The 14,691-nt window shown below is 37.7% G+C and overlaps 1 protein-coding gene across 1 annotated transcript in view; it reads left to right on the top strand.

The window, feature by feature from the left end:
- LOC110442159 (prominin-1-like) overlaps positions 1-14,041 on the top strand; it is a 23,495-nt gene extending 9,454 nt beyond the window's left edge. The window contains exons 2-3 of the mRNA XM_021485630.1: positions 10,657-10,724; positions 13,814-14,041. Coding sequence (XP_021341305.1) covers positions 10,657-10,724; positions 13,814-14,026 — 281 coding nt within the window. The 3' untranslated portion in view covers positions 14,027-14,041. The remainder of the gene's footprint in view (positions 1-10,656; positions 10,725-13,813) is intronic.
- The last annotated feature ends 650 nt before the right edge of the window (positions 14,042-14,691 follow it).

The following is a 14,691-nucleotide window of genomic DNA, read 5'->3' as shown; positions in this document are numbered from 1 at the left end:
AGCTTGATAGAGTAGGCTATAGGGAGGGACCAGGGGGGATGGGGGAAGGGCAGAGGGAGGGACCTGGCTAAAAGGAGGTGATAAGCTTGATAGAGTAGGCTATAGGGAGGGACCAGGGGGGATGGGGGAAGGGCAGAGGGAGGGACCTGGCTAAAAGGAGGTGATAAGCTTGATAGAGTAGGCTATAGGGAGGGACCAGGGGGGATGGGGGAAGGGCAGAGGGAGGGACCTGGCTAAAAGGAGGTGATAAGCTTGATAGAGTAGGCTATAGGGAGGGACCAGGGGGGATGGGGGAAGGGCAGAGGGAGGGACCTGGCTAAAAGGAGGTGATAAGCTTGATAGAGTAGGCTATAGGGAGGGACCAGGGGGGATGGGGGAAGGGCAGAGGGAGGGACCTGGCTAAAAGGAGGTGATAAGCTTGATAGAGTAGGCTATAGGGAGGGACCAGGGGGGATGGGGGAAGGGCAGAGGGAGGGACCTGGCTAAAAGGAGGTGATAAGCTTGATAGAGTAGGCTATAGGGAGGGACCAGGGGGGATGGGGGAAGGGCAGAGGGAGGGACCTGGCTAAAAGGAGGTGATAAGCTTGATAGAGTAGGCTATAGGGAGGGACCAGGGGGGATGGGGGAAGGGCAGAGGGAGGGACCTGGCTAAAAGGAGGTGATAAGCTTGATAGAGTAGGCTATAGGGAGGGACCAGGGGGGATGGGGAAGGGCAGAGGGAGGGAACTGGCTAAAAGGAGGTGATAATCTTGATAGAGTAGGCTATAGGGAGGAACCAGAGGGTATGGGGAAGGGCAGAGGGAGGGAACTGGCTAAAAGAATGTGATAAGCTTGATAGAGTAGGCTATAGGGAGGGACAAGAGGGGATGGGAAAGGGCAGAGGGAGGGAACTGGCTAAAAGGAGGTGATAAGCTTGATAGAGTAGGCTATAGGGAGGGACCAGAGGGGATGGGGAAGGACAGAGGTAGGGGATAGGCTAAATGGAGCTGATCAGCATGATAGGGTAGGCTATAGGGAGGGACCAGAGGGGATGAGGAAGGACAGAGGGAGGGCTTAGGCTAAATGGAGCTGATATGTTTGATTGGGTAAGGTTATAGGGAGGTACCAGCTAGAGGGGATGTGGAAGGACAGAGGGAGGGCTTAGGCTAGGAGGAGGTGATACGTTTGATAGGGTTAGGATATAGGGAGGGACTAGCTAGAGGGGATGTGGAAGGACAGAGGGAGGGCTTAGGCTAGGAGGGGGTGATAAGTTTGATTGGGTAAGGATATAGGGAGGGACTAGCTAGGGGGATGAGGAAGGACAGGGAGGGCTTAGGCTAGGAGGAGGTGATAAGTTTGATAGAGTAAGGATATAGGGAGGGACCAGAGGGGATGAGGAAGGACAGGGAGGGCTTAGGCTAGGAGGAGGTGATAAGTTTGATAGGGTAAGGATATTGGGAGGGACTAGCTAGAGGGGATGGGGAAGGACATGGAGGAAGTGAGGATAGTCAAGAAGGAGATAGGCTGAAAGAGCAGATAGGCTTGAAAAATGGAAGAAAATAGAAATAATAGGGGAGATGGGTTTGATCAGAAGGAAAGAGGAAGGATTGAACAGGGGCCAAAGAATAGGGAGTAGGGGTAGGATAAAGATAGAGGTATTAAACTATTTAGATGAAATGAAAAGATGAATTGGTTAATTGGAAAAAAGTAAACAAAAAGGTAGAGAATTTGAAAAAAAAGACAAGAATGGTTTGAGGGAGGTTCATTGACTAGAAGAAAGACAGAAAAGAAACTTTTTAAGGAAGGTGTAGATGGATACACAAGAGAAAGAACAAGAGATGGAAAAAGTTGCAAGGAAAGAAGCATTCATATTGGTGAAAGAAGTAAGGGGAGCTAGAGTAAGGGAACCATTGTAAAAATGGAAATGTTGCTGTTGGCACTTAACAAGAGGTGTAACTACATCATGTAACATGACATATGTCATATCTAAGTTGTTTTATTTTATCTTTATTTTGTTCACATGTTTATTGTACAGAAATAAGAGAAATAATTCAGACATGCTTTAAAACTAATGAGGCATGATAATTAAACATGTTTATCTTTGTTTCGTGTGTGATGAGGCATGAGTGTTCGGTATTAAACGTGATTCATCTTTCTACAAGGTAGAACTTGACAAATAGGGTGGTCAGGCATAAAGGTCACGACTTGGCAAACATGCAGAAATTGATTTGATGTTGTATGTAAGGTTTTCTGAATATTTGTAAGTGGTTTTGCTAGATTGAAATATGTATGACGTTACTAGAAAGTTTGTTTTTGGTATGAACAACATACAAGAAATCCGTTGTTAATTGATTGTGTGTAGTCCTCAGGGTTTACAATGTCTTCATCTGTCTGCTGACATCATTACACTTTCACAGGTGTATTTATAATCCTCTGCACCACAGGATGAGCACACACACCTAATTAGTGAGGCCTGTCAGATTGATGATAAGATTTCAGGCCTGAAAGATATAAAGTGTCCACTTCATGAAATCCTCTTGTGAATCTTGCCAGCATTACACAGATTGGAACTTGGTCCATTGTCACACTGTGTGGTTAGCTTGGGTAACAAGAGAGCCAGGCCGGTTAGCTTGGGTAACAAGAGAGCCAGGAGTGTCTTAATCTCAGACTACCTTATGACCTTGGAATACCAGCTGTGTGATATATATTTTATGATGTTATCTAAAGTTTAAACCAGGAAGTTCTTGTGTACTAGGTCATATGATAAACACCTCCTAATGAGTTCTTTACTGTCTTCACCACATATGCATGTATACCATATACCTGAAATAGACTTTATGTACTTCGTAACTGCATACATATAGAGCTTAATTCACACACTTTGATAAGGTTCTGGCACAAAAAATAAACAAAGTCAATACATTTAATGAATTGAAATCCGGAGCTGCAATGCAAATAATAAATGTCAGTTATATATGTGTGCTTTTACAAAGTCCTTATGTGTTGAATCTAACTTATACATGTCACTCATCTGTACATTTGAAACCTGATACTTCATCACACATAACTTTGGATACAAAATGTTGTCAATGGAAGTATAGATACAAGAAGTCGTCAATAGAAGTATGAATACAAGATGTTGTCAATAGAAGTATGAATACAAGATGTCGTCAATAGAAGTATGGATACAAGATGTTGTCAATAGAGGTATGAATACAAGATGTTGTCAATAGAAGTATGAATACAAGATGTCGTCAATAGAAGTATGAATACAAGATGTCGTCAATAGAAGTATGAATACAAGATGTTGTCAATAGAAGTATGAATACAAGATGCCATGAATAAAAGTATGAATACAAGATGTTGTGAATAGAAGTATGGATACAAGATGTTGTGAATAGAAGTATGGATACAAGATGTCGTCAATAAAAGTATGAATACAAGATGTTGTCAATAGAAGTATGGATACAAGATGTTGTCAATGGAAGTATGGATACAAAGATCCAGTATAACACAAGTTTAATACTGTATCATACACATGTCTGTATCAATAAACGTAAAGATACAAAATGCTGAATCACGCACAAATACAGATACAAAAATTTGCAAGATACTTTATCATACACATATCAAATATAATATATTCTTTATCCTACACAAGCAAGAGATATTAAATATTTTATCATGCACAAGTAAAAGATACAAGACCCTTCATCCTACACAAATAATGATACAAGATTCTGTATTACACAAAAGTATAGATACAAGATTCTGTATTACACACAAGTACAGATACAAGATTCTGTATTATACACAAGTACAGATACAAGATTCTGTATGCTGTAGACCGCCCTCCTATGGACCGCACAATACTACTTGATGGGTAAAGGGCATTTTTTATCCATGAGTTTGTTGTGGTTACAGATACACAGAACATGCATGACCAACACTCACCAAACCAACAACCTGTTGTACTTAGCTTGTTTATAGAGACCAAGTAAACTTATACTAATGTATTCATGACTCACTTTGGGTCTTTTTAGGAGCACTCGGACTTTGTTTATTCAGAGCACTACATATTAAAATAATTTCTTTGATGTTTGAATTTTATTTGGTGATAGATTTATTATTTTTTTTCTTGTGTTTCAAAAACATCTGTATTCCTGTCAAATTTGATGTCAGATTTGACCATGTTCAGTTTTGCGTGATGACACAAGCTAGGTTTTGGGTGATGTTTTCACAAGCTAGGTTTTGGGTGATGTTTTCACAAGCTAGGTTTTAGGTGATGTTTTCACAAGCTAGGTTTTGGGTGACGTTTTCACAAGCTAGGTTTTGGGTGATGTTTTCACCCTGATGGGTGATGACTTAATCCATCAACACACAATAATTTCAGTGATGCTACCTGTAACAATTTTTGTTGTGATTTATTAGCAAGATGGAGAAATCATTTAACTCAATGTTTTTCAGTAAGCAGCCCTACCACTCTGTAGGTGCGTTAGTAAACAAAACTACTTAAATATCCCGTTACTGCTTGAAAGTAGGAAGTGCGTGTGCTATGTAGTTGTCAGTTCCTTCACTTATGGTTATTGTGGTACAGAATGACAAACATGTGTGACTGATATAAACATTTTGGCAGTGTCTTGTCCATTTATTTTAAAAAATTCCATAAATGTAGATATTACTATTGATAAAAAAGGAAGGACACATATGGAAGGTGCTTAATCATAGCTGTGTTACACACAAACATCACATGGTTCACCATAGCTGTGTTACATACAAAGATCACATGGTTCATCATAGCTGTGTTACACACAAAAATCACGTGGTTCACCATAGCTGTGTTAGACACAAAGATCATATGGTTCACCATGGCTGTGTTACATACAAAGATCCCATGGTTCAACATAGCTGTGTTACATAAAAAGATCACATGGTTCACCACAGCTGTGTTACACACAAAAATCACGTGGTTCACCATAGCTGTGTTGCATACAAAGATCACATGGTTCGCCATAGCTGTGTTACACACAAAGATCACATGATTCACCATAGCTGTGTTACACTCAAAAATCACATGGTTCACCATAGCTTTGTTACACACAAAGATCATATGGTTCACCATAGCTGTGTTACATAAAAAGATCACATGGTTCAACATAGCTGTGTTACACACAAAGATCACATGGTTCACCATAGCTGTGTTACACACAAAGATCACATGGTTCACCATAGCTGTGTTACACACAAAGATCACATGGTTCACCATAGCTGTGTTACACACAAAGATCACATGGTTCACCATAGCTGTGTTACACACAAAGATCACATGGTTCACCATAGCTGTGTTACACACAAAGATCACATGGTTCACCATAGCTGTGTTACACACAAAGATCACATGGTTCACCATAGCTGTGTTACACACAAAGATCACATGGTTCACCATAGCTGTGTTACACACAAAGATCACATGGTTCATCATGGGTCATAGGTGTATCGTTTCTATCATATTTTTTGTGGAACGCCTAATCAGCAATGTACTAATCTGTTTAAGTTAAATAATGCTGAAAATTTAAGTGCGCTAAAATAAATACATTTATAGTGATCACTTTTATCTGCCATTCGATCATCAAACGTCCTGTTATTTGATCTCTTATTCTCTTATTTTAATTAGCAGAAATAATTCAATAGTTTATACAATCTGTATAATATTTGCCTCATCCAATTCATTACATTGGTGTGATCCACGTGTCTAATCATTGTATGGTTATGTGATCTGTATGTCAAATCATTGCATGGTGATATGATCCACATGTCTAATCATTGTATGGCAAAGTGATCCACATGTCTAATCATTGTATGGTTTTGTGATCCGCATGTCTAATCATTGTATAGTTATGTGATCCACATGTCTAATCATTGTATGGTGATGTGACCCACATGTCCAATCAATGTATGGTTATGTGATCTGTATGTCAAATCATTGCATGGTGATATGATCAACATGTCTAATCATTTTATAGTTATGTGATCCCCATGTCTAATCATTCTATAGTTATGTGATCCACATCTCTAATCATTGTATGGCAAAGTGATCCTAATGTCTAATCATTGTATAGTGATGTGATCCTCATATCTAATCATTGTAAGGTGATGTGACCCACACGTCTAATCATTGTATCGTTATGTGATCCACATTTCTAATCATTGTATAGTGATGTGATCCTCATATCTAATCATTGTATGGCAAAGTGATCCACATGTCTAATCAATGTATGGTGATGTGACCCACATGTCTAAACATTGTATGGTGATGTGACCCACATGTCTAAACATTGTATGGTTATGTGATCTGTATGTCTAATCATTGCATGGTGATATGATCCACATGTCTAATAATTGTATAGTTATGTGACCCACATGTCTAATCATTGTATAGTGATGTGATCCACATATCTAATCATTGTATGGTGATGTGACCCACATGTCTAATCATTGTATGGTGATGTGACCCACATGTCTAATCATTGTATGGCTATGTGATCCACATGTCTAATCATTGTATGGTTTGGTGATCTGCATGTCCAATCATTGTATAGTTATGTCACCCACATGTCTAATCATTGCATGGTGATATGATCAACATGTCTACTCATTGTATGGTTATGTGATCCTCAGGTCTAATCATTGTATAGTGATGTGATCCTCATATCTAATCATTGTATGGTGATGTGACCCACATGTCTAATCATTGCATGGTGATATGATCAACATGTCTACTCATTGTATGGTTATGTGATCCTCAGGTCTAATCATTGTATAGTGATGTGATCCACATATCTAATCATTGGAAGGTGATGTGATCCACATGTCTAGTCATTGTATGGTTTTGTGATCTGCATGTCCAATCATTGCATAGTTATGTGACCCACATGTCTAATCATTGCATGGTGATATGATCCACACGTCTACTCATTGTATGGTTATGTGATCTGCATGTCTAATCATTGTATAGTGATGTGATCCACATGTCTAATCATTGTATGGTTTGGTGATCTGCATGTCCAATCATTGTATAGTTATGTGACCCACATGTCTAATCATTGCATGGTGATATGATCCACATGTCTACTCATTGTATGGTTATGTGATCTGCATGTCTAATCATTGTATAGTGATGTGATCCACATATCTACTCATTGTATGGTTATGTGATCCACATGTGTACTCATTGTATAGTGATGTGATCCACATATCTAATCATTGGAAGGTGATGTGATCCACATGTCTACTCATTGTATGGTTATGTGATCCTCAGGTCTAATCATTGTATAGTGATGTGATCCACATGTCTAATCATTGTATGGTGATGTGATCCACATGTCTTATCATTGGAAGGTAAGAATGGATTTGTTATCCATCAGACATTGTCCTGAGACATGGTAATATGTCCAACATGCTCTATCAACGCAAGATTAGTAGAATCTTCCTCTATTGATGGGTTATACAGCCAAATAAATCGCCCCGTGATGTCATAGTATTGTTTCTTTCTGTGTGCAGTCTGTCATACCCTAGGGGGTAAGAGAGAAATTTTGAATTGGAAAAAAAGGAGACAATTAAGTCAAAAGTGGGAGAAAATAGGGTTCAATTGTTTTCTTCTTTATATGTATCTGCTTGTACCAGAATAATTCATGTGTCAACTATATGCTAGTCAGAATATTAAATAGGCTATGATATACGTAACTTTGTATCTGTTGTACATTGAACACTCTACAGTGTACACAAATCCATCGTCATTGTACTGTATACATAGTAAACTGGTTTATGATAATTATCATAAACTACTTGATTGTTGAACCATCTGTCGCTGAGACTGACAGAAACTTATTGAATCTTGTTATTGATATTACCACAACTGCAACAGGTTTGAGAGTCATCCTCATCTCCTACACATATTGGTCGTTACACCTACATAGACGTTCACACAGGCAGATTCCATTTATTTGCCTCTAATTGTAGCAGATTGGCTGTATCTATTGTTATGTTAATACCATTGATAACACAGTTCTGCCTTTAAAGCTGAATTTTTGCTTTATCAAAAATGAAAAATATGAAGTTTATTTGCAGAGACCACTCCCATTCTGAATTATATATGACTACAAGTAGTCTATTACTAAAACAAATCTTTCACTGGTTCTCCTTCAAAGGAAACACTGTCCCTCATCATAATTGGAGTCTCACACTCAAACTCATACTTAAGTCTCATGATCACACTCAAACATGAGTCAGTCACTGCCCCTCATACTGAAGTCTCATGATCACACTTCAACAGGAGTCTCACACTGCCCCTCATACTGGAGGATCACACTTCAACAGGAGTCTCACACTGCCCCTCATACTGGAGTCTCACACTTCAACAGGAGTCTCACACTGCCCCTCATACTGGAGTCTCACACTTCAACAGGAGTCTCACACTGCCCCTCATACTGGAGTCTCACACTCCAACAGGAGTCTCACACTACCCCTCATACTGGAGTCTCACACTTCAACAGAAATCTCACACTTCCCCTCACACTGGAGTCTCGCACTACAACAGGATTCTCATACTGCCCCTCATACTGGAGTCTCACTCTCCAACAGAAGTCAAACACTGCCTAGGCCTTCAGTCACTGGACTAAAATACTGCCCCCCTTACAGGTATGTCACACTGTCATGTCAATTTTATAGCTCCCCTTCTACAGGTGTCTTACAAAATATTCCCACCTACAGGGACATAATGGAAATGTTAATGTGTCCCCCTTCGTAGCTGTGGACCACACCAGGCCAAGGTGATACCTAGTTTGTTGTTATCACTGAAGTCTGCTGTCACTGATAAACCTAGGTAATGGTACTCCATCTATAAAATATATAATCCAGCTTATCTGAGGATGAAATGAACATGTTTACTATAGAGTGTACTGTATAGAGATATGTTATGGCTTCTATTGATCTGTGTATCTGATGACTCAGTTCCAAGTTCGAAAATCACATGGAGTGTTGGCAACTGATATGAGCAGACTTATTTCTGAAGTATCAAGGATGCTCCCTCCATCACTGAATTGGTGGCAACTAATATGAGCAGACTTATTTCTGAAGCATTAAGGATGCTCCCTCCAAAACTGAATTGTTGGCAACTAATATGATCAGGCTTATTTCTGAAGTATTAAGGATGCTCCCTCCATCACTGAATTGTTGGCAACTAATATGATCAGACTTATTTCTGAAGTATTAAGGATGCTCCCGCCATCACTGATACTTATACATTTGCTGATAAGATATTTCCTTTATCACTGCCCCAACTTTCTGTACAATCCTCAGTGACTTATTTAGTTACCACTGAAGTTCTGAGGATTCTCCATTCATAAAAGATGTATTAAGGATGTTTTGTTCAGTACTGGTACTACCATCTTCACCCATTACTCCTCACCCCATTGTGACTCTCAAATGAAATTCATCATGGATTTTTAAATTGTTTATATGTTTTTATTGTAATGTGCATGAAAACTGATTTATGTATAGTGTTTCAGTTGACAAAAATATCTAAGTACAGATATCACTGGCAAAGTAAATGTGTGATGTAATAGTCTACCCAGACATTTAGGTTTACACCACACTACAGGGAAGTTGATGTGTGATGTATCATTCTACACTGATATTTAAATATAGACACAACTATGGCGTGGTTAATGTGGAATGCAATACACTATACCGTATATAGAGACATTGTGCACAGACAAATTCCCCCCTTCACTAGTAAAATCCATATTAGCCCAGCGTTTATTTCCCTGTTCATGTGTAATACATGAAGTAATAGGTACAGATATTTGCTGTCAGGTTGAATACGCCTGCAGTTTGGAGAGATAAAAAGATGAAAGTTAAATTGAAGTGAAAATTCCTCTGAAAACAATAGAGTGTATCTATATCTAGATAAATACTGCTACAGTCGACAAGTAACCCCTGGTAAATCTTCAACCCAATTGAGTTCATGAAAATCACAAGATTTTTGGCCCTCATCAAAGGAAAGAAGTTCTTGAGTTTGAATAATTTTATCTAGGCATGCACTTGTATGGTGACTAAATCTAGGCAGTGATTTATTCAGACACAGTGATATATCTGAACATGATGATTTGTCCAGATTTATTTGTATGGTTTTGAAATATGCCCTGTAAGATATTGTTTAATGTGGCATGTAATACACAGACATAATTATGTTTATAAGACATTGTGAAATATGGTTCATAACAGTAAAAAACCCACAATAAGTAGGTAAAATAAGTTGTACCTGTACTGCTATTTATCTACATTGTTACTGTTGTTATGTCACTAATGTAATTACAACAATAATGACATCCCTTTGTACCTGTATATGTTATATAACAATAATGATACACCTTTGTACCTGTATATGTTATATAACAATATTGATATACCTTTGTACCTGTATATGTTATATAACAATATTGATACACCTTTGTACCTGTATATGTTATATAACAATAATGATACACCTTTGTACCTGTATATGTTATATAACAATATTGATACACCTTTGTGCCTGTATATGTTATAACAAAATTGATGCATCTTTGTTCCTTTAGATAATTATAAAAATACTGATTCACTTTTGTATATTTATAGCCTACAAAGACCTTAACAGAATCATACAGAATGGGACATACAGTGAACTCCAGGATCGATGGCAAGATGTGAGTATCACGGTGACTAACTCAAACTACAATATGTGAACCTGTTACTGTAATATAGTATATGTATATACTTCAACTCATTCACCCTGAAAGTTCATAATGATCTCTTTCAACCTTTGAATTGGAAGAGTTCAAATATGTCTTCAGGGGTGAATGAGTTAACCACTTAAGGTTATAGCAGAAAGTCCCAATACTCTGAGTCTCCAACACAGAAGAGTTTCAGTTTGTGTATAATTCACTATTGGAAAGTTTTATAAATGAAAGTGATACATTTATAATAATTTTCTTTTTTCCATAAAACCCCCCATCTGCTATATAACACAGGGATTTGATCCTCAGACCTCAATGATTTTAAAGCAAGGATATCTTATCCACATTCCCCGATACCACCAGTCATGGTTGGTGTAATTATACATATCATATCTGAGAAAGTTATTGGAATTGGCATTAAGATGTTCTCACTCTCTACAAAAGGTTGCAATTGCATCCTGTCATTGTGTCGTTAAAAATCTAGAGGAAATAACATAAATTTAAAAGGGAAATACATTATAAGACTTGACAGTAGATAAGTGATGGGATCGATCGTACTGTAATAGTTTATTATATAAAACTAAATAAATTTCCCAATATACCTGGTCTAGATATATCTAATTTAAGTGTTTTAAACCAGTACAGTGCACTGTCACCAGCCCAAGTTATCCATGAGCTCTATAGAATGTTTGACAATGTTTGAACACTTGTACTTCAAAGGCGTGCTCAAATCTCAAGTGTACGATTAGACCGCTAAACAGGGTCATAAAATAGGTAAAAAGATTTTTTATTATCTCTGGATCAACTTTGGTAAAATTATCTTAAAGTCCATGTTAAATTCATTATGCTATTGTATGTTTTTTAATAGAATAACATGTTTAGAGTGGGTTGAAGAAATATAATATATTACCACTATATTTAAGCATTGAACTATAGCGCGCATTATGATTTGTTTGCTTGCAAAGCTGTGTCATTCAAATAGATCATAAATACCATACAAAAACAGTTCAATACTTATATTTACGTTTTCTCTGCCTCTTATGTTCTTTTTTAACATATAATTTATATTCAAAATTAAAAATGCCCGCCTTATCGACAGTCCACACAATTTCGTTCAATAGTTTGAACAGCGTATTGTCGCGTGCTGATCGGCAAACAAAGTTGTACATTGAAATTTTAACAAACACTTCAATTTTATTCCACAATTCAGTATCAATACCAATTGCGTATGATATGTCTATTTAAGTTTATCAATAGAACTCTGAGCTGAAAGTTAGATTTGAAATTGTTTCGATTTTCTGCCGGAACAAATTGTTTCCGTTGCCGGCATTTGTGAATTCAACCGATGTGCATTTTGTACGATATTGCAGACCTTGGTCTTGTTTTCGTTGTAATAAAGGTGTTTTTTATTTTATTTTTTATTTTGCACATTAATTTACAATGACATTGTCAAATTTCACAATGCCCAGCGATATTTCAGCAGCCGTCATGTTTATTTATATTGGATATTGTAGTTCCGGTCAGTGTTGTATTAATACGCTAAGAATTGTGTCTCGTGATGCATAGTAATTAAAGTCCCATCAACGACAAAGCTTTCAAAGAGGCTATATAGTGACAATGCCATGCAAATGTAAATATATATTATTATTTCTTCAACAGCTCTAAATATTTTATTATATTACAAAATATACAAGAACAAAATTAAATCATTCTCCTGATCACATAGCTGTGTAGCAGTGGAGGGCCGTGAGAATCAGTCTTCTTGTTGTTTTATAGTTTTTGTATATACAAAGAAAATATATAGTAGTTCAGTCTGATGAAGACTTGTTGTATCATTCAGATATGCAGACTAATAAAATCACCAACAAAGCAAATATAGTTGATCAATGTATTCAAGCCGTCTGGCCATTTTCCATATAATTGATATGTTGAAGATGACCCCAAGGCTTGAAAACATCAGTGATGATCAGACATATTTGCCTTGTTGGTGTTTTTTTAGTTTTATATATAAATTAACAAAGAAGTAATAACTAATCACAACGGTATGGGTGTATAGCATTACCTTATCTGTGAGGTCCTCTGTTTGTAGCACTGTACACTGGTAAATTTGGGAGATGTTCACCAGTGTATATCATTACCTTATCTGTGAGGTCCTCTGTTTGTAACACTGTACACTGGTAAGTTTGGGAGATGTTCACCAGTGTATAGCATTACCTTATCTGTGAGGTCCTCTGTTTGTAGCACTGTACACTGGTAAATTTGGGAGATGTTCACCAGTGTATAGCATTACCTTATCTGGGAGGTCCTCTGTTTGTAACACTGTACACTGTAAATTTGGGAGATGTTCACCAGTGTATAGCATTACCTTATCTGGGAGGTCCTCTGTTTGTAACACTGTACACTGTAAATTTGGGAGATGTTCACCAGTGTATAGCATTACCATATCTGTGAGGTCCTCTGTTTGTAGCACTGTACGCTGGTAAATTTGGGAGATGTTCACCAGTGTATATCATTACCTTATGTGTGAGGTCCTCTGTTTGTAACACTGTACACTGGTAAGTTTGGGAGATGTTCACCAGTGTATAGCATTACCTTATCTGGGAGGTCCTCTGTTTGTAACACTGTACACTGGTAAGTTTGGGAGATGTTCACCAGTGTATAGCATTACCTTATCTGTGAGGTCCTCTGTTTGGAACACTGTACACTGGTAAATTTGGGAGATGTTCACGAGTGTATAGCATTACCTTTTTCGCACCCCACCCCAACCCTTCTTATACCGGTGGTAATTATTGTTATATTGGTACACAGCATACCATAGTTATTGCATGTAAATGGTAAATTATAACACTGCTGGTAAATTATAACACTGCTGGTAAATTATAACACTGCATGAACATAAATTTTACTTGAGAATCCCGAAAGTTTGATCGGACAAAAGTTGCCAGATTTACGGTACATATGACATGAAAAGTCTAATCTGTATAGTTGAACAGTATTAGTGTGTTCATTGTAACATTGCAATCCACAGTAATGACGTTGAATTTTTTCCTGTTTTGTAGTTGGCCAAGGTTTTTGGTGGTTTTGCTGCCTGTATCATCATTGGCCTGATGTTCATTCTGTTCATGCCCATATTTGGATGTATTTGGTGCTGTGCCTTTTGTTGTTGTAAAACATGTGGAAAGTCAAAGTCAGATATGGACCCAAAAAGAGCCAAGTGTCAACGTGTTATATTCGCCACATTGCTATTTGTCTTCACCACATTTATGTTGTAAGTAATATATAATGGTCCTATATGAAAGTGACTAAAGACTGATCCTATGTGTATGTGTGAGTACAGACTGAACCTATGTGTATGTTTAAGTACAGACTGATCCTATGTGTATGTGTGAGTACAGACTGATCCTATGTGTATGTGTGAGTACAGACATATCCTATGTGTATGTGTGAGTACAGACTGATCCTATGTGTATGTGTCAGTACAGACTGATCCTATGTGTATGTGAGTACAGACTGATCCTATGTGTATGTTAGTACAGGCTGAGCTAATTTGTAGGTGACTTCACACTGATCCTATGTGTAGATGACTACACACTGATCCAACAACACACTGATCCTATGTGTAGGTGATTACACACTGATCCTATGTATAGGTGACTACAGACTGATCCTTTGTGTAGGTGACTACAGACTGATCCAATGTGTAGATGACTACAGACTGATCCTTTGTGTAGGTGACTACAGACATATCCTTTGTGTAGGTGACTACAGACTGATACTTTGTATAGGTGACTACACACTGATACTGTGTGTAGGTGACTACAGACTGATACTTTGTATAGGTGACTACACACTGATACTGTGTGTAGGTGACTACAGACTGATACTTTGTATAGGTGACTACACACTGAGACTTTGTGTAGGGGACTACAGACTGATA

Source organism: Mizuhopecten yessoensis, unplaced genomic scaffold (assembly GCF_002113885.1).
Source record: "Mizuhopecten yessoensis strain PY_sf001 unplaced genomic scaffold, ASM211388v2 scaffold716219, whole genome shotgun sequence".
Lineage (NCBI taxonomy): Eukaryota > Metazoa > Mollusca > Bivalvia > Pectinida > Pectinidae > Mizuhopecten > Mizuhopecten yessoensis.
The sequence above is the reverse complement of the archived record's forward strand: the minus strand, read 5'-3'. Positions and strand labels throughout refer to the sequence as shown.